Source organism: Semicossyphus pulcher, unplaced genomic scaffold, assembly GCF_022749685.1.
Source record: "Semicossyphus pulcher isolate SPU_LCO1_2020_fin unplaced genomic scaffold, fSemPul1.0.p SCAF_8, whole genome shotgun sequence".
NCBI classification, from domain to species: Eukaryota; Metazoa; Chordata; class Actinopteri; order Labriformes; family Labridae; genus Semicossyphus; species Semicossyphus pulcher.
The window spans coordinates 16,801,350-16,826,143 of NW_027211759.1; the positions used below are offsets into that span (position 1 = coordinate 16,801,350).

Sequence of the window (24,794 nt, forward strand, 5' to 3'; positions counted from 1 at the left end):
TGCGCACCGAGTAGTTAGGGGACAACTTGACAGAGCCCAGGAAAGGAACTGGCACCTCTCCAGCTACCAGCCCCAATCTCCATGCTTGGTCCGTACCGGGACTTGACCCGGCCATCCTCCGGCTCCCAAGCCAAGTCACTACAGACTGAGCTACCGTGAACTAAACTAAATGTTTATATGCGACTGCGAGGACCTCCAAACTCTACAATGTAAAAGTGTTTTAGTTCAGAGGCTCCTCTTTATTTTCCTCTTCTGTGGTACTTTCAAATGCCTCGGGCCCTCACCCTGCTCCCCTTTTGTACGATTCCCTCATGGGAGAGGTGTGTGTCATGTATTAAATGTTTGTTTGTATCGGGACGAGTATGAAGCATGTAAACCAATGCCACGCACAGTTTACGCAGCATTTATAGCCTAAGTTAATTTGCAATGACCCTGCCTAGGTGGGTTTCATAACCAGCGAAAAAACTCCTCGCAGGAGCTTTAAGTATAAGGAGTTAAGAAGTGATTGAACTTAAGGGAAGGCAGCAGTAAATAAAAGTGTTTTAAGAGCTGCTTTAAAAGAGGTACCAGATTCAGAGAGCCTTAGGGACTCCGGTAGCTTCTTCCACAGTTGAGGAGCAAAGTACCCTCACCCTGTTTGGTTCTGATCCTGGGAACAATGATTAAACCTGTCTTGGAGGACCTGAGGGATCTGAATGCCTCATAACAAACTAGCAGGTCTGATAGGTTTTTTGGCCCAAGAACATTTGGGGCTTTATATACTTGGAGTAGGATTTTAAAATCTATCAGGAGCCAGTGTGGGGATCTGAGGACTGGTGTTCTACTTTACATAAAGCAAGTCTCGACTGTACTTATTGAAATAAAAGTAGACCCAACATTTATCCACCAATGAGCAAGCATCTGGCAGCAGTAGCGAGAAAAACTTTGACAGGCAGAAACTCAAGCAGAACTTATTGTTGAGAAACCATCTGCAGTGACAACATGAATTTAAAAAAGGAGTTGATTTAAGAGTGATAACACAGAGGTTTTGTTTCACTGTGTGTTTATCAGAATAAACACAACACAGAGCGTAACACGGCCCTCTGTGTTACGCTGGTAAACTGAGTAAAACTGGGTTGTCGTAGTGTTAACTATCTACTTTATAAACTTTCATACTTTATGCCTTTGGGATGTCTTGGTACACCTTTAATGTCCGCCTCGACAGTAGGAAAACTGAACACTCACAACTGTGATTCATAACTTCATTGTCTCTCCGCCAAGCTTAATATTCAGTAACCTTAAAGGCAGAGTGCACCTTGTTAACTAGTACTCTGTTACATTATGAAATAATACAATAAAAATATATAATAGTGGTTTTCATTAAACTACGCGAATAAGGAAATCTTCTAAATAAATCTCATCTTACAAGAGCACACTGAAAAAGCAACAGTAGCCGAAACCTTCAGAGACGAACATGGAAAAGCGTCTGCGTCTTACCCGGATGAGCCGGAGTTGTCGGCCTCTGGGTGTTCAGGGGCGGGGCAGCAAAACTGATGCAGCACGGTCTCGCTCCTGCAGAAGGACAAACGACAGAGGAGAGGTAAGCAAAAAGGGGGGGAGGAAGGAGGAGAGGAGGACAGAGTGGGAAGGACAGCGTGTCATTCAGTTGTTATTGGCCGCTGCTGGTTGTGTTTGCCTTGTAACCATATTCCTCCTTATGCTCATTCTTAGTCCAACGTCCCAGAAGATCCTGAAGAGCCTCTCATTAGACCCGTCTGGATTATTTCCACAGCTTCTGTTTACAATTTGGCACTGATCCCGGTGGTAAATACCCTATGTAGGTCAACTCCATGCTGAGAACACTTAGACGGAGTAAGTGTGAGTATTTATACGTTTGTGTGTCCGGATGTTTACGCCTCCTCCCTTCAGATTCATCAGATTTGTGGTGATTTAGCAGAACCCAATCTGGACAGATGGTTACTCAAGCTCTGCTTTTTCCCCTTTTAAGTCCACCACGCTTGTTTCTCTCTCATACATTTTACATCGACATTCATATTTTATTTTTGCTGGTGTTCAAATCCAGAGGAATTTAGGAGAGAAAAGAACAAAGAAACAACAACAAGCTGCATCAAGTTTAATTTGCTGCATAGGTTGACCTTTGACCTTCTGCGTGCAGGACACCTCCTACAACCAGACGTTTAAAAGAGTGTGAATGTGACTAAAGAACATCTGTGAGGTTTTTCTTTAAGAGACGTGGGCGTAGGTCACCTCAGGTCCTTCGACAAAGAGCCGAGAGCAGTCAGTTGACAGTAAATTTCTTGGCTACGCTACAGTTAGTCTTCCGACTCGGGCTCAGCATATTGCTCGTGACAAAGACCCACAGTGACAGGCAGTCAGAGTCAGTGCAGGACTCGGCGTGACAGTGCGAGCTATAAAAAGCTACCTTTTCACAGCAACTTCCACAGACTTTAAATGACAATGATTCTTTTTTTTAAAGCATCTCTGATCCACACTTCTCACTGTCGGTTTCTATGAATAACATGCCGCAATCTGTAATAACACCTACCCCTCACGCACACACGCTGACATACTGTACATACTGGAGCACAGTGCCCACGCTGCATTTATGGTCCGCATTTATTTAATTCATTTACATGCTTTGCATTGATTCTGTCAGGCGTCTTTTAACGGCTCCCAGGGGTTTCAGAAATCCCTTAATTAACGATGTTACAAGAAAAACTAATGTTTTCAGCACAATTATTTTCTTTGTTGTGTTTTATTCCCCAGTGATTCAAACACTCACTACAGTGAACTGGATAACAAATAAAGTTAAATACACCACTTTTAATCAATCACTTTACTCAACATCAATCAGGGAGACTCTCACGCTGATCCTTTTGAAGCGTCCTTGTCAAAGTACTTTAAATTAAATGGTTTAGAATACACACACACACACATCATTCCCTGAATTTCTGCATAAAAGTTTCTTGTAAGAAAAGAGTAAATGTCCATTGACATATACAGTAAAACTCTTTTAATCTGATCTCTTCTTTATAATATTCAATAACTTTCTATAATTGAACACCCATAAATTAGTGCAGTAAGTGCAGGAGTTCGCCCACTATAGCTGTGTCTCAGTTCAGGTTCTGCATCGAAGGAGGCGGTCTATACAGGACGGGTCATTCATAGCCTGCATCGCTAAGGCCGAACTGACAAGAGACGGTCTAATCTATGGAGGATTTCCTGTTTGCGTCACCAGCTGTTCCCACCCTTAACCTTGCGTCACCAAAGGCAGCTAATGTCACCTAGCAACAGGTAGCTAGCGGGCTAACTAACGTCACGTAACTTAACCTATTATTTTTATTTGTTTCAAGGACCATTTCGGTTTTTTAAACATTTGTATCGCTAGCTATTCGATTGAAATGAAACCAAAAATGTTTACATTTTAAAGTGTATTCCTTGGGCATTGAGAGTCCGCTATCTTATTTGTATTGGCGCGCAATGAATCTCGGGATATGTTGGGCCATGTAGGATGCACCCGATGGATCCTTCGTAGCCCGGGAAAAGGATGATGCATCTGGAGAAATGGGACAGCCTCCGACGCCACAATCGGCCTTTGAATACGTCCTTCAAAGGATGCAGCCCCTGAATTGGGACACAGCTTATTTGTTGAAGGTTTTGGGGGTCAAAAGGTCAAAAATGAGTGTCATTTAATACACTGGAAGAAAACTCTTTAGAGCAGTTGTCTCTAGCAGTTTAGAGACACAATGTTTCTGTCATGGACCTTTGTCAGGCATTAAATTCACAACCTGAAACGATAACATACGGATACTAAAGCCACAGGCTGTGATAGACCTTTAAAGGGACTCAAATGTCAAACACCTGAGACAATTACCACATCAATAATTAATAAGCAGATCTTTAAAGGAATAGTTTGACCTTTTAATTCATAGTTTTGCTGAGGGTTAGAGGAATGGATCGCTCTCAGGTCTGTATAGTAAATATGAAGCTCCCACCAGCAGCCAGTTGTCTTTTTTATTATAACAACAAGTGTAAAAACGACAAGGTGTAGTATTATGGAGCTGTTATATGAAGTAGTACTATTTGTCTTATTCTAGTTGGCAGTAAACCAGTTAAGACTCCAGGAAGTTGCTGGTCCAAGCCAAGAAATACTCAGACACTTCCACTTCTACTGAACACTAATCTACACAAAGGGCCGAGGGGTCTGGCTGCAGCTACATTTAAAAGACAGATTGGAGACGGGCGTCCATCTTCGCTTGTGATGCTTGGCAAGAAAGCGAATGAGCGTATTTCAGTAACGTCAAACTCCTGAATTAAAATGAGTTAAAGCGCGTATGTGAAAATGCTCGGAATAGAAATTAAAAATAGCAGAAAGGAAGTGGGGGGAAAAAACGTCGAGCAGATTAGATGAGCGTGACAAATCATCTTTTCAAAGTTGAAAACAGCTCAGCTCATTAAAACATCCCTTAGTGAAACATGCAGTCACACACATCCCCACGCACGCGAAAAAATATGAACAAACTCATAGAAATTAAAGTTCAAACAGAGGTGAGGGGAGGGAGATCACACAATGAAACATTTTAAGCCGGCAAAGCCAATTAGATCAGTATATGAGCTGAGTTACTCTGCCAGGTTGATACAAAACAGCTCAGCCCCGAGGAAGAGGCCAGACACACATACACACACTCATACTCATACACACAAAAGCCCACAGTCAGCAGGTCCATCCATCTGTCTGTACAAGACGCACACATAACGGCCGTCCGCCTTCAACGACGCTTACAAAGAGAACAGGTGAATATTTTAACAGGACATGACTCCTTCTGTCGGCACATGTTCTCTCTCTCTCGCTTTGCCCCATCCTCTCTCACACCATCCCTCCCCTCGCCTTCCCTCCCCTCCGTCCTGTTTTGTAAGAGTACTTTAAACGCAATGCTTTTCATCAGCCGGTACCCAGCAGAGAGTGTAAGGAAAGAAGAGGGCTGACATGCAACAAGAGCAGCACCATTTGGATTCAAAACGTTGCCAGTACATTGTGTGCACCTTCCACTGCGACACAGCATGCCACAGCTTGTCCCTCTGTTGTCCAATCTCTTTTTTTTGTATCCGCCAAGAGCTCGGATAAACTGAGGAGACAGCTACCCTAAATGCACCCTTTTCTCCCTTCCCTGTTTTGCTCTGTACCTGTCTCACTCTCCCATCTCCTATTCTCTCCTCGCCACTTCCTCAGTTTTTTCCCTCCCTCCCTCTTTTTCTCTCTGGTCCACTCCAATGTCAGCCTAAAGCTCCTTCCTCTAGACGACACCTCCAAGGGATCCATCAAAGACAACGACTGAGCGTGCATCTCTCTCTTTTTTTTCCCCTTTTCTCGCTCTCTCTCTGCCTTTCTCTACTCTCTCCTGAGAATGGCTGATTACTGTTCGCTCCATGGGCTAAGTGGGGCAGATAGGAGCCTCAGCTGGAGAGAGAGACAGTGAATAAGCGGAGGAGAGGATCCTGTCGACCCCCACCCCTCCCCCCGAAGGCATATCCACGTGCATCAGGAACGCTAACAACAACACAAAGCACACAAACACACTCCAAGCCAACCCTAACACATGTCGCTTATCCGCAGGGCAAAGAACAGAGCTCTTTAAAAACCTTCAGATAAAAGATGTGGGAAAGAAAGCAAGGATGCTAACACATATTCCTACATGAATAGGCCCCCAAACAGCCTACACATACGGAAAGTTTTTAAGCTGACACACATGACTAAGTCATGACAGCAGGAAAAAGTACATATCTCCATCAAAGTCGGGAAGGTGAACCTCTAAAAATGCAAGAGTAAGCAGTATCCCATTCCCCTCACCTGCCTGCACTGCAAGCAGCTCAACTAGAAATGAGGTGTTAAGCTGCTGGTCTTACCCAGAATGGCCTAGAATCAATAGGCAGGTAGGGATGTAAGGTTGCATTCAAGGACGCACGTCAGCTACTGCGGGAACAAGAAGGCCGAGTAATAAACCACTAGACACTATTTCCTTTGCCTGATCACCTGTTGGGTGACTCTGCTATTTTCAACCCCCCAGCTTTCTTTAACAACAATTAATTTACAGTAATTTCTTCTTTACAAGCAGTACAATTTAATTAAGGTTTCAGCGGCGTTACACTGATCAAATTATAGCAATCGCTAAGGAGCAAAAGTCAGGTTTGAGGCAAGAGAGCAACAGTCATTGCAAACACACATGCAAAGAGCAGGAAAAGCAAGGTGTGGCTCTATTAATATCTACAACTCCCTTTTAAAAAAAATATTCATGTTTCCCTGTCTGCACTCCTCTGCTCCTCAACTGCTCCTTTGCTCTGTGTTGCTCCTCTCAGTGGGGGAGGAGTCCCAGAGAGACCAATCAGGACTCCTGTTGGGATACAACTTATGAACACAGCAAACACACACACAAGCAGAGACAGATTAGGAGAAGAAGAGAGAAAGATGGGGTTTCTCTCATTACTGTAGGTGATGTGATGATGTACTATGAGGCTGTGGTGCCAAGGAAGAGGATGGAGGAGTGTGTCTTCATGTGTGTGTTTGTGTGTGTGCACGCGCGCGTGTGTGCATGTGTGCAAGAGTGTCTCTTCTAACGCAGCAACATCAGAGGCCCAGAGGTCCCGTGAGAGTTCCCAGATCCCGCGCGGTAATTAATAGAGAAACCAGAAGGACCGCGCGGACAGCGACTCATCATCGCACGTGAAGCTGCCCCTGTCTCGAGCTGACACTGACCGCTGCTGTGCTGAGTATATGCTTTCAGACACACACACACACACACACACACACAGCGCGTACAGGCCTACAGCTGTTTGTTATGTAATGATCCAGTGATCGTGATCCAGTTTCTCATTTAAATAATCCACCTCTTCCTCTTCTGGCTCAGTCCTTAGCCGACACACACACACGCACGCGCGCACACACACACACACACACACACACACACACACACACACACACACACACACACACACACACACACACACAGCTGTAAATTGGAAATTTGCAAGCTCCTTCTTCACTAATTAAACGCCTCTCAATCTGCAGGACACGTACACGCGCGCGTGCACTCTCCAAATTAGAGTCTACAGTTTCAGACGGATGCTACAAAGATAATGCTAAGGATTCAAAACAGGCGACGTAACCAAGGTTTTTAGGCAGTAAGTCAATACTGCAGAAAATCCAAAACCACAAGGTTTTAAAAATGTATAAATAGCCCTGCATAGAAACCTTCAGAATAGCCTATGGACTATTTCAGGACACACACACACATCGGCAAACAACCATATATCATCTACTCACTCGGATTTCCTGGCCAGGGCCAAAGATCGACAAAGGGTTGTGGGGGTCATCGGAACCAAAGAGCGACAGCTGAGGGAACTTCCTCCGTTTTCTGGGTCACTTTCAATCGGGGAAACCGCAGACGGGTCTGCCGGGACAAGCTGCATGTCGCCCGGGTCCATCGGCTGAGGAGGCGACGGCAGGACCACCGGAGCCGCCTCGACCTGTGCTGGTGCAGCTGCATGGTCCGAAAGAGAACCCGCACTCGTCTTGAGCTGGGGGTCCTGAGGAAGGTGGTGATGAGGAAGGCAGCTGGGGTCGGGGTGGTGGTGATGGTGATGGAGGTGATGGTAAGGATGCTGCTGTTGAACCCTGACGTCTCGCAGGTGCCTGTTCTCGCCGATGAGCTCGTCCACCCGCCGGTCCAGCTCCTCTATCCGGGAGCGCTGCGTCTGGATGAGACTCTGCTGGTTCTGGACGATGGTGGTGAGCTCCCGCAGGTACAGAATCGCCTGCACCGGGTTTTCCAACAGGCTGGAGCTCATCATACTCAAGACTAGAGAAGGGAAGAGAGAGGGAGAAGAAAAACAGAAGCTGGGCTGAGGGATGGAGGAAGGAGGAGATGCCAAATATCCGTGAGTGCGGATGAGAAGGTGAGATGTCCTTCCGCTCTCTACTCCTTGATTGTGCCAGGTTGTGGATGAGGCTGCACACACCGAGCTAGCCTCCGCTTCTCCGGTCGTTTCCCTCCCTCCCTCTCTCTCTCTGTCTCTCTCCCACTGCGCTGAGTGGTGCTGATGAGAGGAGCCAGATCCAGATGTGACAGGAGGGAGGAGGGGAGGAGAGGAAGAGAGGCGCTGGAGGATGGATGCGTCATTACGCACATGCACGAGAAGACTACAGAGCAAGCACGCACCCTATGGGCAGTAAACGAAGATTTAACATCTGAACCATTTTCTTGTGCCTTGTTGACTGCACATGGTCCTGCAGTCTGAAAATGCAGTGAAAAAAATCTGAAATTATAGTTTTTTCGTTATAAAGCTTTCATATTTCTGTGATACATTATTTTAGGCAGTAATTATGTTTTATTAATTATTTATTAATTATGTCTATAGTCAGACTACTGAATTGACATAAATAACAACTGACTTGACGTTTAATAATTCAGGGTCAAGTTGGTAACTCTTTTGACAGAATTTGTAAATACGCATTTAAAGAATAGACCAAAAGGAACATTTTAAGAATCTTAATGTTATTGAGTCATACTGTTGGTGTGTTGTTTAATGATATTCTTAAAAGAAAGTGCGCTTCACAAGTCTTATAGATTAGCCTACCTTTAACGTTAGCCAATTTCGCGCATCAATTACAATATAAAGTCAGAAAGGAAGTACAAGCCGTATAAGTCGAAAACCCAAAATGATGAAAATAAGGTAAAAGAAAAAGATTTTAATATTTATAATTGTCTTTTATCTTCCGCTATTTTTCCAAATAACCTCAGTTCATTTCAGCGTTCGGTTGTAGAAAGCAGATATTTCTGAGGGACCATGAAGGCAACATTTAAATATGTCGTGGTCACGTGCCTCAGGGATGCGGAAGTAAGGAACCGTTGTTTTGCTAATCAGTAGCCCGGATGCTAGCAACGAGAGCGGTGCCCCTTCTTTAATATATTTATTCTTTAACTGTGACAAGTAAACAACACCCATGGTCAGGTAAGACATATATTCTCAAAGCCTTCGTATCCCAGTACAACAGATAATTACACTATTTTGATGTAGTTTAAGGCGATGCTTTAGTTACAATGTATATAGTTTATTTCTTCGGAATATTTCTGCTATGAAACAGAATCATTGGGGCTACAACGTTGTAACGTTAGCTGACAGCTATTGACATCAGTCATTTACATCTACCTGGATAACGCCTAGTCAATTTACACACTGAAACAAAAACAAAAACAGCTAACGTTGTAGTTACTAGTTGGTGCAAGTATATACCAGCATAGTCATGTGACAGTCAGATGAGGTGGGAAATGGTCAGGGGGGTAGGGGTTTAGCTGACCATACTGCCTAAACATGTTGTTATAGCTGTTTTATGGTGTTGGATCTTACAAGTAGCATCACTGTGAACAAGTTTTTTCACATTACGAACAGATTAAAGTTTGGTTTATTGTATGAATATCATATTCATTCCAAGTTAAAGAATGAACCTCCATGCTCAAGATCAAAGTGTGGGTAAGTAACACACAGCCTTGTATATGTTTAGGATGACCCAGAAGCACTGCCTGGAGGGCCAGGTGTACTCAGTGCCTCTCATCCAGCCAGACCTGAGGAGAGAGGAGGCTGTCCATCAGATAGCAGATGCATTACTCTACTTGGAGACCATCTCTACAGATATTTTCAAAAGGCAAGACCAGAATCACACACACACACACACACACACACACACACACACACACAGACACACAGACAGACATTAAGGCACATTGAAGCCTAAGGCTATATAGCTCATATCAATAGAATTTGTGTGTCACGACTCTGCCTTCATGTGCAAATAACTGCAGCACTTGCTTTAGAGGATGTCATTTAAAAGGAATGTATGATATCATGTTAACATTGCATACATCCTGCAACAGTAGTGCTGATTAATCAATAATTCAAGCAAAAAACCTCAATCAAATAATCCATTATTGTGATATCCAGTTATAGAACCAGTTTAAACATCTTTAAATTTAGTATATCTTTGTGATCTCTGTTTGTCTGTGTTATAAGTACTGTCTTATCGGTGCAATAATTGCTATTGTTTTGACTAAATAAATTCCAAAATATTTATCAGGGGTAAATCACTTCATTTTTTCCATTCATCCATTTTCTAGATCACGTATTCTCCTGATCAGGGTTGCACAGGTTTTGTTTGGGGATGAACTAATTTAGTTTTTAGTTTAAAAAGTTGAAGCTTTTAATGTGATAGAGAAAATGTTTTCTTTACGTCTTGTAGGATGTGTTTCTCATAAGCTTATTCAGTCAACAAAAAATGTGTCAACCGCAGAACAGCAATCAAGGAGGTTTCTGACAGAACAGCATCTGCTACAAGTATTTCTGTATATTATAAAACACCTCGTCGCATACAGTGTGTCTAATTAATATGGAGCTGACATAACTGGCAGAGAGGCTGGTATCTGAATTCTAAGTCACTTTTTATGCAAGAGCAGTTGTGTAGGAGCAGATGGTCCTGTCTGAAAACTGAGTTAGTGTCTACTGTAAGTACTAAAAGAGTGACATTTATGAACAGAATAGTTTTGTGAATATACCCCTTTGTAAGATGATGTGTTTGTAATTAGACTAATGGTATCAAACGATCAATAAAAAGCTGAGTAATGCTTGTGATTTGGCACCCTGCAGAGAGTGTAAAAAGAAGGACAAGTTGATTTACCTGTTCACACTTCTCTCTTAATCTGAGATCAATAAAGTCTTAGATATACTGTATTTTCCTCTGTTTGTGTTTGTGTGTGTATTCATGTCGGTGTGTATGCGTGTGTTTCTTCCAGGGTGTCTGACAGTGTAGAAAAGAACCGCCGGCAGCTGCAGAGCGTCACTGACCGGATCAGACTAGCTCAGGCCCGTGTAGACAAGATCAAAGGCAGCAAGAAGGCCACCAAGGTAACACAACACCTTCACATCGCCCATTAGTCACTATACAGACACAATAAGGTGATAAGATCAATGGAAACACCTTAAGATCAATGAAAACACTGTGTGCGCAGGTTTTCTCCAGTGCCAAATACCCGGCCCCGGATCGACTACAGGATTACTCATCCATCTTCACTGAGGCTGCAGACCCTTCCTCACAAACCCGCCCCCGACTCAGGATCCAGAATAAACTTCGACCCTTTGATGAAAAGGCCTTACAGGTAAGATAAGATACATTCAAATGCTGTTTACATGAGGATTTTTTTAAAAGCATGCCTGCAACTGCGCAACAAAATGAAATTGGAGTTCTTGAGAAGCGAGCGCTCTGCTACTTGTGTCTTGAAGGCCACAAGTCATAGCGCTCATAACTCATATAAAAGAGAAGAAAATATGTGTCAATTTAATGGTGTTAAACTTCCTTATACAGCTGACACTGCTAAAACTGCAGGGACAAAACAGGGATAAAAAGAGGCATGATGAATTTCCATTCTCAAGGCTATTATCTGACTGCTGGGTGTTATGGCACAGCTCTGAAAGTGGCTTACAAAGACAGAAGGGCTTCACGCTGAAGTCTAGACAAGGCATATTGCTGGGGCAAACTCTCATGACCCTACCAGTATTTATGCAGGTGTTAAGAGCTGAACCACTGTACTCCTCGAAGGTCTTCTTTTCAGCACTCTGCATTATATATTTATATATATATATATATATACACACACTACACAGTCACCTTTTTTATATGTATAAGTGGGAAGCACCACCTTTTAGACACTGTTTCTATCATCCACTGTCATGGCAGCCTACACAGAGATGTGGGTATGAAACGTTAGCTGACTCACTCAACTGTATGTCCGCAGTGTTACTTTGTGATCCTGAGCTCTGAGTGACGACGGAGGCAATCCGATTTCTTATCAAAGTAGCCTCAATGACTCCCGCTGAAAGTTTTACCGGCAGGGTGAAAATCTCAGGTATCCAGATGAGCTGGAAGTGTTTCTCCTTCACGTTTGAAAGGAGCCAATTAAGGTGATGGGAGCATCTGGTGTCTCCTGGATGCCTCCCCGTGGAAATATTACAGACCCTGTTTAACCTGGAATCACCTCAGGATCAGGAAGAGCCATTATGATTCAGACCCGGAACTGCTAAACATATCCCTCCGTAGTATCTCTTTAACTCCACGTAATTCGCACTTTGAGGGCCAGATAGATTTGTTTACATGTCGTGACAATGACACTGAGCCAGATTCTTATGATCAGATAATGTTTGAATATTAAAAACACTGCTCTCTGAATGTCAAAACACACCTACTGACTCAAATCATTTGTGTCACTATCTGCACTGTGCTGCAGATATACTGCTATTTGTTGATATGCTAACTAAGTATTTGTCACATAAACAGCTGTTTGCTTGCGATTAGCAGCATGCATATTATAGAGCAGCTCCAGTCATGTTTTAAGACATATAAAATGCTCTGCTGGAAATGATAAATCGTGTCTGATATGTTTGTTTTGCAAAATACGTTTAATTAGCTTGTAAAAATCCAGGCTTCTCCTCCTTCTCCCTCATTAAAAATTCCTGCATAGTCCCCGCCCACGGTGTGCTACGTTTCTCCTTAACACGTCTCTGCCATCGTTTAGTGGCAACTTGTTGAAACTAAGCTTGCTTGAAATTTAGTAATTAGTAGTAGTAATGTTAACGTTACGAAGTTGTTGCCATAGGTTGCATATAATGATATGCATAGCCTCACCCCGTCCATTAACAGGATTGGCTCCTTAGCTTTGTGACGTCTCAAACCTGCCAATCTGAAGACGTGTTGTTCAGCCTGTCCTTGGTACACTGCAGATTAAAAGCAGACAGGCCCAGCCATGGAGATGACTGCTTATGTTGTCCCTGATATGTCTCTTAGCACATGAAGAACACCACATGGAGATGTTTACAGGGTTAAACACTGGATTTTCACTGGAGGGGTCTTTATGTAAAACATTGATCAGTCATCTGTAATTAAAAAGCTTTTATCCATGTCTGCACACTTCTGTGCTAAGTAACAAACTGGAATCCATTAACGAAATGTTACATGTGTTATAATGGGCGCCATGGTGTTAGTGCTGAATGTTTCACCCTTTCATGGGGCCATGGCAGCTTATTTTACAGGTGTGGTAGGGCAGAGCGTCAAGTTGATTCTTGATTAGGAGGTCAAAAGGAGATGAAAACAACAGACGTGTAAAAAATTACAGCGTCTGATGGTGTTTTTTTAAAGTGGTTTTGTATGTATGTGTGTGTGCTCGGCTCAGCACGAGCACTTGCATCATTTAAAGTGAACACTGATTTTTTGTTACCATCTTAGCAAACTAAAATATATATATATAGTTTCTGCTTCCCGTGCTTGAAAGTGTCTTGTTTTGTGGGTGTGTGTGTGTTTGTCAGAGAGGAAGGAAAAATGAAAACTGCTGGCAATTTTCTCTGGTGCTGAAATGCATTATTCAATATCTCTCCGGAAGCAGCCTCCCTGACCATTTAATTCGTTGTTGCAGTGTTTGTGCGCAGCTGCGTCTGTGTTCGGGAGCACTTTGGTGGCATTTGTGATTTGATTCATTCAAGATTCAGTTGACATTTCAAAGATTTCCTACTCACTCTACGTCTGCTTGTCTTCCTTCCAGGAGAAGTTGATGTATTTTCCCGTGTGTGTGAGCAATAAGAAGAAGTCTGAGGATGAGACAGAGGAAGGGCTGGGCAGCCTGCCACGCAACATCTCATCTGTCAGCTCCCTGCTGCTCTTTAATACTACAGAGAACCTGTGAGTCGACACAAACACGCAAACAGACACAGATGCTTACTGTAAACACTGATTAGATTTAAATCTGTTTTTCACATCTTTTGATTTATGTGGGGTTTTTTTTTAAAGATATAAGAAGTATGTGTTCCTGGATCCTCTGGCTGGAGCGGTGACAAAAACACACACAACACTAGAGACAGAAAAAGAAGAGAAGCCATTTGATGCACCGTTGTCCATAACGAAGAGAGAGCAACTGGAGAGACAGGTACATCGATCACCCTGTGCCAACCAGAACACAAGTTTGAATACTTCGTAACTGTACTGAGGTGCATTTTCAGGTATCTGTACGAGTTTAATAGTCTCCCGAAAAGGATGTGAGCTTCAGTTAGCTTTGCAGAGTGTGTACTTTTGCCACCTCTGTAGGCGGTGTAATGAAACATTTAATGACTACCATTCAGGATCATCTTTTCTCCCTAACAGACGGCAGAGTCTTACTTCTACGTGCCAGATCTGGGCCAGGTGCCTGAGATAGACGTGCCATCCTACCTGCCTGACCTGCCGGGCATCGCAGACGACCTGTCCTACAGCGCGGACCTCGGGCCTGGCTTCGCCCCATCAGGACCCACACAGAACATCCCTGAGCTGCCCTCCTTCTCCGAGGAGAGCCATGTACCTGGTACGCCCCTGCACACACCATCTTATCGTGTGATACAGTGAATTTAAGCTGCTGATGACCTTTTATCTCTTTGATTTCAGGACCTCAGCCCCAACCTAATGTCCCACCTCCTCCACCACCCCCTCCTCCCCCTCCACCGCCTGAGCCTGGCCTCGCTCCTGCAATTCCTGCTGGAGCTCCGCCTCCTCCTCCACCTCCTCCGCCGCCTCCTCCTCCTGTCGACATCCCCACAGCAGCCTCTGGTTCAGGTTCGTCTCATGAATGCAAATCAGAAGTGACACAAAACAGCCACTGCACTCATCATTCACACACTGAGAAACCCTATTTAACCCAATTAACATTATGGATTAATGGTTAACTCTTCCTCCTCCGCCTGCAGGCCCCGTCTCTGGTGCTCCGAACGAGGTGGTCCAGCCGTCAGACGGCCGCGCCAGTCTCCTAGAGTCCATCCGCAACGCCGGAGGCATCGGCAAGGCCAACTTACGCAACATTAAAGAGCGCAAGATGGAGAAGAAGAAACAGAAGGAGCAAGAGCAAGGTGTCATATTGTTTTAGTATGCATGTGCTGCTGCTCATGTTTTATTGACTGCTACACGATGCTGCTTTAACGACGACGAGAAAGTCGTGCAATCAAAGCAGAGCCAGTTAGCGTTCACCCATGAGTGGGTAGAATGCGTCACACGGCATGACCGGATGTGAGCGTGCATATGTTTATCATCACAGTTCACTGGTTTGTGACCTTCATGTTATTAATGCCAACCTCATTAGAAGGTTGACTTGGTTAAAGTCGGATTTGCAATAATCAGGCAGCACGTTTGTCTTTCTGTGTGGTTGGACGGCCAGGTCATGACCTAACGTTACATTTTTCAAGAGAGCTTCTTATTCCTGCTAATAAAACCAAACATTTGTCTGTTATGATGTGCTCCACTTTAAGTGCAGCACTGGGGAATTACTGAAACCGCTCCAATTACTCATTTAAGAAAACTATTGATGCATGATATTTTAGTCACTGACCGTCTCTGTCTCTCAGCAGTGGGAGCTGCATCCAGCGGTGGAGACTTCATGTCTGATCTCTTCAATAAACTTGCAATGCGAAGGAAAGGTGAGGATCCCTTTTATGTCACACATTAATGCAGATGGTTGGTGGAGGTGCATACAGTAAATAATGTGTGTCCCCTCCTCAGGTATATCTGGTAAGGGTCCTGCAGGCGGGGAGACAGGTGAAGCTCCCGCTGGTACGGGCGGTGCATTTGCCAGGATGTCGGACGTCATCCCGCCGCTTCCTGCCCCACAGGCGGCAACAGACGATGACGACTGGGAAGCATAACATGATGGACAATTAAAGCATTCGACAGTTTGACGATGTTGTGCACTAAAGACTTTAATTCTTCAATCATTTAACAAAAAAATGGGAAATAATTAGTCCAACCAGTTAAAGGAAACGCACTGAAACTTCATTAATAAACAATTTATTGATAATCATTGTAAAACATATTTTCATAACATTAATAAACCAATATTATGAGAACTCATAAAACCCTTTCACTAACATCTCTATTAAATAAAAGTAATTTTTGCATTATATAACAGCTTGCATTGAGTTCTTTAAATATTTAATATCACCTTCAAGGGTAAATCAGTTACATCTCTCCCTGAGCCTGTGCTCAGCCTGATATCTTTGTAGAAGATGCTTTAGTAATTCATTTTAACTTTCGGATTTCACTATAAAAATAATAGCAAAGAGTACCTTTAACTTTAGGCTGAATTTACACCCCAGTCAGTCTGATGAATTCCTCTTTGTTTGGCCCTTAAATACCTTCAAATTATGCACTATACTCGTATTTTCACTTCTTATTACCAGAGATATAAGCAGGCCAAAGTGAAACACAAGTTACAGACAAGTTTTCAAAGCTGAAATCTAAAATGAAGCAAGAATGATGTAATGAAAACAGAATCAACTGCCTCCCCTGGATGACCCTTGAGCTTCTCCTGGCCTCAAAATGTTCAAATATGTCAACATAAAGCAGCATCAAAGGGCTGCTGCAATCTTGTAACGAAGCCTCTAATTACGTTTCTTTATTTTTTATTCAGATCAGATCACATTTCATTTCTTGGGTGGTAAAATTGCGGCTGCTTCCTTTGAAGTTCTTCATTATCTCGGTTGTTATCTACACCTGCTTCTGCTTCTTCTCCAGGAAAAACTAAAAAAGAAAGAAACAACATGAGGTTACGTGTTAGCCGTGCTGCAGCGGTTTTGAGTGAAGAGTACTTCTCACCTTTCGTAAGGCGGCGAAAGCGGAGCCGAACGTGTTGTGCGTGCTGGTGCGCTCTTTGATCCACGTGGGAAGTTTGGAGAGCGTCGCGGGCCGAGAGTAACGTCTGTCACACAGCACCACGGAGGAATAGTCGCCACGGTGACGGATAGCTCTTCCTATCAGATGAATGAGTTGGATACATATGAATGATGATACTTTACCTTTAATTACAGAAAGATTTGTCTGTTGTCACGGATACTGCATCATTACCTATGGATTGATTGACAGCCTTCATGCAGAGGTTCTCTATTAGTGCTTGTCCAGGGCTCCTCCCGCCACTGTGAGGCTTAAACGAAGAAAAACAAAGCTGTGATGAGACTAATGATGAGCTGCGTCAGAGTGCTTCTGTGACCAGAGCTACTTTTGCCAGGTTTTATGGATTGGTGAAGATTTTTTGACAGCAAAGAGATTCACCAGATGTTTGTCCAGATAGGACATCTTCTCCTGCAGCTCTGGAGATTTGATGTTGGGATATGGCATTCCCACCATCACCACACACCTGTCAGGGACGCAAACAGAAAAGAACGTTTAATATAATATACGTAAGACATTATAAAGCAGCTGGCTGTTGATGCGCTCATGAACATCACACACCTGCCCAGGTCATCGGAGAAATTGATGCCCTCGCTCATCTTTCCTCCGACCACGGAGAACAGCAACGCTCCTGTGAGCCCGCTGCAGTCCAGTGCACACCTCTAACAAAAGCAAAAGAGACATAAGAAATAAAGTCTGTGAGTCTCAGCTGTAGAGGAAATCCCTCAGTGCTGGGTGTGTGATGAAGCCTGATGTTTAATCAGTGACAGTTCTACCTGGATGCAGCGGGAGAACTCGCTCAGCACCTGCTCCACCTGGTTGGCTTTCTTAGGCTCCTGGAAGATCTGAGAAAGTAATTGCAATAGCTTAGAGACACTTATAATTAACTTTCCTTAACATCCAATGAAGAAATCATGTAAATCATGAACCTTCTTTTTGTTAGCCAAACGAGTCAGTGCTCCGCTGGCCTCCCAGTGAGAAATGATCCGCCTCGAGTACTCGTAAGAGGGGAAGAAGCACACGACCCCGCCTGGGACCACGTTACAAATGTTGGAGAGGATGCGCCCCGTCTCATCCATCTGTCAGCAAACGGGCACAGATTTGCAGCAGCTATAGTGAGAACAATGCTGCTGCATTCAAAGATATTACAGCAAGAACTTCAGAGAATAAAGAAAAGTTAATGTGTGTGTGTTACCATGCGCGGAGAGTCTCTGTTTTGGAAAGTAAAATCCAGCTCCTGACCGGACGGACCGCTACATAAGACGAGAGGAAGGATGTTCTCGGGAGGAATCACATGACCTACAGACAAAGTTACAGCATAAAAATAACGTTATTTTATTGATTTAGATGTAAAAATATACAATACTTGTACATGATCAAATAAAAATGTTGTAGGAGCCATGAATCAATTATATATTGTTGTTGTCATTTAAGGTAAAGGTGTGTATGATGGTTTATATTTTGGTGCTGTTTATTTTTGTTCATGATATTTATTGGAGATGGCGTGTCACATGGATATGGACAGGGATATTGAACTGATATAGTCACCTGTCCACCTGTTGTGTTCAGTTGGAGAGAGGGGATGAGCTGGCTCGCTGTATTTTTTGTTGACCACAATTTTTCTTTGATCACTGATTACTTTAATTATGAGTTTGTGCATGTTATCAAATTAAATGTTAAACGTTTTTTTTGGGATCTCAGTGATTCTCTTGTTAAGCGCTTCAGACAAGTACTTTGCCCCGACCTCTGCCTCTCAGCGACTTATTAGTGCTGTGAAGTAGCTACAAATGTAAGCTCATATAGTTCTGTCAGGACATAACATAAAAGCTACTTATAACGAAGACTTTATTGTCTGTACATGTAAAATAGTTACTTAGAGTTACTTATGTTCACACGGATCAGTAAGTCTAAGGAAATGGTAAAAGCGTTGTTCAGGTGTTGTTCATTTGGATCATGATACACAAACTTCCTAGTCCAATATGCTAACTGTGTAATCGATCCATCCATTATCTATAGCGCTTATCCTGTTCAGGATCGCCGAGGGGCTGGAGCCAATCCCAGCTGTAATTCGGGGGAGAGGCAGGGTACATCCTGGACTGATCGCCAGTCAGTCATGCTCTCATTCACACCTACGGGCAATATTTTAGAGTCACTGATGAACCTAACAAGCATGTCCCACGACGTCCAAACTGAGATTCGAAGATGTAACCTTCTAACTGTGAGGCAACAGCGCTAATCTCTGCACCACCATACAGCCCAAACTGTGTATAGATATGCAGAAAAATCCTGTTTAAATGATGCTTCATAGTGGGACGACTGTCATTTGTAGCATTTTTATCATCTCCTCCTGATACGCGATATCACCTTTAAACCAGGTGTGAGTTCACGACCTCATACAAATGTTTCAATTGTTTTTGTCGAGCATTTCATTATTTATACAGCAGGAAGTTTAATAAACACACAGCTGAGAATTACTGCATTATGAACATCACAAAGAGGAACTCAAAGTACTTGGTGTGATAAAGTGGGCCACTCACCACAGGAAAACTCGGTTATGCGCTCGACTCCAACTCCGGCAGAAAACAGCAGCTCTTGTTTGAAGTCTGAAACCTACATAAAACATCTTTTAGAAGGATGAAACCTTTACAGCTAAAGTTTTAGTTCATTTTGATTAATTAACTCACCGGCTGCATGGTTCCTCCTGCGATGATGACTGCTCTGCACTCCTTCAGCACCTGGGCGAAGTGGACCGCTGGATTCAACAGCAGGAACTTGACACTGCTCTCTGACAAAGCACCTGGACGTAAAACAAATGTTTAAATTATGACCCTTTTATTTCATTCCTCCTTTATTTCTTTGAAGTGTTTATAAATGGTACCTTGTTTGTGCACCACCACTCTGCCGTCTGTGTTGCTGTTGGTGAGAGCCATGAAGAACCCCTCCACCTGCATCATGGGAGACGCAGACAGCACTTTCTCCGCCTCTACTGACCCCTGCTGGTCTGCTGAAGCACCTGCACACAAGGGAGCACCGAGGCGATAAATCATAATGAACAACAGCAGGAAGGCTACATTGATCACTGTCTGGTGACTGCTAAATGATACATTCATTCTTATTCATTCTTTAGGACATATTGGACATTCAATTTTGGGTACTGTGTGCAAAAGTGCTGAGCTTTGCAAAGTTAAAATGTCTACTCAGAGGAAAGTGAATTCCAGCACATCTCAAAATAAAGTTTCATGACACCTAAATAGGTTGTTTTTAGATGAAATATCTGCAGTGAGGATATCCATCTCCGGAGTTAGTTTTTAACACATAGGGACATAAATATCAGCCCTCTGACCTGGAGCAGTGCTCTGGTTGCTTTGTAGTGTCTGCAGGTAGCGGTTTAATCCCTCTGTGCGCCGGTTCTCCTTGTTGGAGCTGCTCTGCGCGTGCAGAATCACTCCCGATCCTGCGTACTTCTCCACAAAGCTACCGAGCTGCAGAGAGATAGCACGCGTGGTTTATTTTACAGTGGATTTCGCTCAGAACTAAGCTGTATTTGAGGCATAGTATCTATACAGATATGCAGTGTATATTAAGCTCTTACTTTTCTGCTGACCATGCTCTTCTCAAAGTATCTCTGTAACTAAATAGAGAATAACAGCGACATTAAAAGGAATCATAATGTGATAATTCGATGTCTAAAAGGCAAGACTTTTAACAGCTACCTTAAACAAGTTGATGTTATCGATTTGGGCCTTGAAGAGGAAGTTGTTGATGGTGAGCATTTCAGTTCCTAGAAGGCAAAGAAACAGCGGGTTAGCTATGCTAGCTCACACGTCTATTAGCATTTGTGTTTATGAGGCGCGTACATTATTTACTGACCTGTTTGGGTCGTCTGATTTTGGGGATTTTGGCCAACCTTTCCTGCAAGGATAACATTTACATTAGGGTTATTCATCAACCATGGCCATAAAAGTGTACTATATGGCCACCAGTTATTACATGTAGATAGCCCTCTGTGGCCACCAAGTTTTATTCCTTATGCCACGAGCCTTAAACAACAAAAAAGCTAAGCTAAAAATGAAGGCGGTGTTACGTTGTGTTACGTTGCCCATCAAATACAATGCAAGTACTTAAAAATGTCATTAGCATCTATCCGTCCATCATAATGTCCCGTCCTCCTCATGTTGCAGAGCTGTATTAATCAATCATCAAAAACCGATTTGAATCAGCACAGACTCACCTCCCAGCCCCCTGACGAGGCCCTCAATCACAAACAGAATCTGCTTGATGTACATCAGGTTCTTCGCTTTCAGTCTGCTCCTGAAGTTGTAGAAACATCAACAGTCAAAAAGGTAATGCAATATTCAATCTGTATTTAAGTGTATTGTGAGAGTCTGTGTGAATACTCACTTAAAGCGCTCAGCATACTGCGTGAGCTGAGAGTGGGCTCGGCAAAGCTGTAGAAGATTCAGATTTTAGCACATAACCGTGAGCAGGCTTTATTTTAAACCTAAGTCTTGTATATGTCGTGTATGACGGTGTTTACCTGTGCTCCAGTGAGCTCTGCACTGTGTATACAAGACAGTGTGTCACTGAGGTTGTGAGCTTCATCTATGATCACCACCTGTAAAAACATCTCAGTAAAACACTACATCGATTCCACTTTAGGTTGTAGAAACTGATGGAAGTATGTCAGAATTAACAGTTTCAAGCTATATATTGGTCATATTTTAATGCTTACAGTGGCAGCGCTTATGAGAAAAAGTGCCATCATAACATTTTAAACTTTATATGTTTTTTTTTAGACACAAAAAAACAAATGATTAAATCAGAAGTGAAAAAATCTATTCATACCTGTCCCTTCAGCTGGACCCCTGCTGCCTTTCTCGTAGCTTCATGAAGTAGCATCTGATAGGGCAACACCACCAACTATGCAGAAACAATAAACAAAGAAAATACAGATTAACACCTTAAATCAAATCTCTAATACTATGACAAACAGGGATGGATGAGGTGCAGTGTTACCTGTGCGGAGGGGACAGCGAGGCGTGTGGAGTAGTACGGGCATGAGTGTATTTCTCTGCCCAGCTTCAGCAGCTGCTCAATGTCGTGGACTGTCCCCTGGAGGTCATCCCTCATCTGCTGCATCGCTGAAGCTTTGTAAAAGGGACACACGCTCTTAGCAGGGCCTCGCTTACGTTTTGCACCCTCTTCATGCTGCTGCTTCTCTACAAAATGGAAGTTAAAAAGAAGGTTATATACCGTATAATTCTGAATAATTGCAAAACTGATACAAGCAGATGGAAATGTTCTATTGTAAGATCAGAAATTCTGGAGTGAGGGACTCTCACCATGTTTGTTTTTCTGCATCTCCATGCAGCGGTCATTAATGCGCTGGATGCTGCCCAGGCGACGAACCTCCTCGTTGATACACAGATTCTGGAGAGTACACAGTTTAAGGTTAACTGCACAAATACCATCAGATGTTTTGGTTAACAGTCGCAGTTAAGTAGTCATTTCTGTTCAATGCCAAATATGATTATTTAAAATTCAAGAAAGTTATGAGTCGCTTCAGAAATGTAAGTATTTTTGCATGGAAAATAACTAGACTTTAACGGCTTCCAAGTTGTAGATTTTTAGAAACGTAACACACAACACACTACAAATGAGTCTTATGGATATTAACTAGTTATTATGTAATTTTTGGTTCCTCTTGTTATTATTTTCTCATTTAAATGATGTAACTTTTCATGAAATAACAAACCGATTTTCAGAGCCAAAGCTAGCGTCTATAAGTGTCTTATTTTGTCCGTTCCAATACTTTATATCTTGGCACTGCTGCTCATGAAAACCTACTATTAGTAAATTATTCTGTAGTTGCTCATTGATTTTCCAATGTTCAACTGATCAATTAGTTAACTATTCCTTTGTAAACACAACTGCTCTCCAATAAAGAAAGCTTTATTACCCAAAAATGTTCAGCCATCCTGCATTAATCAAAATAAAACAGGATCCTTAGAAACTTAAAATCTGAAAACTTAATATGTTCTAAAGAGTTTAGTTTTTCACTGTTGCACTTCTTACTTAGCAGCCCTGAGAAGCAGCTCATGTCAGTTTATAACAGAGATGAATTAACAGGGCTATAGCCAGAAATCTTTAAAATGTTTAGATAACAAAAGAAACATAATCCAGACGATAGAACTCTTAATAATAAACGGAGACAAGATTTCCTTCAAGAAAAATAAAGTATTACAAGTGTTTCCAAATGATGCCTGATATAATTCATCACGATTAATCAACATGAACATTTCTCAGTTCAATCACGTCCTGCTGGATTTCCTTTAATACTTTCCATCTGAAAATATTGAATATGGATGAGGTTAAACCAAATAAACTAAAATGTTACTCTTTCTAACCTTTTAATGACTGTGTTTGTGTGTGTGTGTGTGTGTGTGTGTGTGTGTGTGTGTGTGTGTGTTTGTATACAGACCTGCCGTGAGCCCAGTGTGACCAGACTGATGTCCTTGCTGAAGGGGCTTTTTTGAACCTCATGGACAAACTGGGCCAGCTGGGAGTGAGTGCGGCTGCAGTAGTAGATCTAATGCACACATGTAGATAAACTCACTTTAGGGTAATGTGTTACACTCATTATCTTTGTGCTTTATACCGATGGGACTCAAATTCTTAGAATTATTAAGTAAATGTCTCTCACACACCTTTGCCACATGTTCTTCAAGCAGTTCATCGTCCTTGTCATCCTCAGCACCTTTAAATCTGAGCATAAAAGCAAACACACCCTCCTGTCACTGTCTGCTTATTTTAATTTCTCAGTGTGGCGTAATGTTTGACACAATTGGGGACTGATTGATGGATCTCCTCCTCACCTGCTCCTTGTCTTTGATTCATCATCGCTCTCATATTCTGCTATGATAAGCTCCGCATCCTCTCGATCTCCTTCGGTCTCTGTTTGCTCTTCTTTGCTGAGCTCCAGCAACTTAAAAGCCTCATCATCTTCGAAGCTCTACAGACAAAAACCAAGAAAAACATTTATTAAGAAGACATGTTTGGGTAAAGTTTCAAAAAGTTTTGAAACCTTGAGACCACTTACTTTTCTTTTCATTGCATACTTGAGCTGAACGTTGTTTCTGATCAATTCTAATCGTTCTTCCCTCTTCTTTCTTTTCAGTTCTTCCTCCTGATGCACAAAAACATCCGAGGGAAGTCGAAAGATAAGCAGGTAAAAAGACAGAATTCCCCGAGATCCATGTCAAGGTCTCATGTGACATTCTTACCTTCAACTTTGACACCAAATCACGTTCTGCCTTTTTTTGAACAAAATCAGTGATCCAGTCGGGCTCTGCTGAGGAGCTGGTTGTGGAGGATTCGGCAGTAGAAGTGGAAAGAGCTGCTTCTCCTTCCTTTAATAGTGCAGCCGCCTCCTTTTTCCTCTTCTCCTCATAGTCTGTGAGCCAGCTCAGCGCTCCACATATCAGACTCAGAGACTTGCCCTGGGTTTAAGTACATACACGTTTAATACACAAAGTTGTCATTAAAATCAGATGACACTGTAGAGAAATCCCTTTTGTACACATACACACCGTTCCAGTTGGACTTTCAAAGATGCCAACTTTTCCCTGGTCCAGCACACTGTATAGGGCTTGCATGAACTGCTGCTGGATGTCATAGGGCTGGTAGGGAAATGGAAATTGGTCCCTGCCAGACTCCATGCTTGGGAACCTGCCGGGCAGATGACATCAGGGTTTAGTAGATCAAAACATATCGCTTCAGAAATGGCCAAGGAAAGAAAAATCAACCCATGGCTGGCTGCTCACGTACACGACATGTGTTTAGACTAAAACACAAGTCTAAACTCCTGATAGTAATGTTATGTCTTACATTAAGCACACCGTGCATGCGCCAAATACTGCTGTGGGATCCTGCTTTTATGCAGATTAATTCATCTGTTTTATGATGATCCTGATGAATATGATGAACTTTACCACAATACTCCGATTTACCTCAACGTAGT

General features: G+C 42.8%; 3 protein-coding genes across 4 annotated transcripts in view; 1 reads left to right on the plus strand and 2 right to left on the minus strand.

The window, feature by feature from the left end:
* The window catches only part of iqsec3b (IQ motif and Sec7 domain ArfGEF 3b), a 33,288-nt gene extending 25,223 nt beyond the window's left edge, over positions 1-8,065 (minus strand). The window contains exons 1-2 of the mRNA XM_069685679.1: positions 7,319-8,065; positions 1,477-1,551 (exon numbers count right to left, since the gene is read on the minus strand). Coding sequence (XP_069541780.1) covers positions 1,477-1,551; positions 7,319-7,845 — 602 coding nt within the window. The 5' untranslated portion in view covers positions 7,846-8,065. The remainder of the gene's footprint in view (positions 1-1,476; positions 1,552-7,318) is intronic.
* A 958-nt stretch (positions 8,066-9,023) lies between these two features.
* On the plus strand, positions 9,024-15,994 carry wash1 (WAS protein family homolog 1). The gene is made up of 10 exons (XM_069685683.1): positions 9,024-9,697; positions 10,839-10,950; positions 11,055-11,201; positions 13,635-13,771; positions 13,880-14,015; positions 14,231-14,426; positions 14,507-14,674; positions 14,806-14,964; positions 15,460-15,528; positions 15,611-15,994. Exons 1-10 carry the CDS (start codon positions 9,549-9,551, stop codon positions 15,751-15,753), a joined length of 1,416 nt encoding a protein of 471 aa, XP_069541784.1. The 5' UTR covers positions 9,024-9,548; the 3' UTR covers positions 15,754-15,994.
* Position 15,995: 1 nt separating this feature from the next.
* ddx11 (DEAD/H (Asp-Glu-Ala-Asp/His) box helicase 11) lies at positions 15,996-24,444 on the minus strand. Of its 2 annotated transcripts, none has more exons than XM_069685682.1 (27): positions 24,364-24,444; positions 24,058-24,273; positions 23,874-23,960; positions 23,650-23,786; positions 23,482-23,539; positions 23,256-23,363; positions 22,117-22,204; positions 21,791-21,993; positions 21,620-21,694; positions 21,312-21,389; positions 21,176-21,222; positions 21,006-21,085; positions 20,645-20,686; positions 20,488-20,555; positions 20,367-20,405; positions 20,118-20,256; positions 19,653-19,775; positions 19,459-19,571; positions 19,312-19,384; positions 17,970-18,073; positions 17,704-17,853; positions 17,551-17,619; positions 17,336-17,436; positions 17,156-17,240; positions 16,952-17,027; positions 16,703-16,857; positions 15,996-16,627 (listed from the first exon to the last, which is right to left on the minus strand). In XM_069685682.1, exons 1-27 carry the CDS (start codon positions 24,427-24,429, stop codon positions 16,595-16,597), a joined length of 2,613 nt encoding a protein of 870 aa, XP_069541783.1. In that variant the 5' UTR covers positions 24,430-24,444; the 3' UTR covers positions 15,996-16,594. The 2 variants fall into 2 exon arrangements, with proteins under 2 accessions (XP_069541783.1, XP_069541781.1); XM_069685680.1 differs by having other exon boundaries at positions 19,653-19,787.
* Positions 24,445-24,794: the final 350 nt, after the last annotated feature.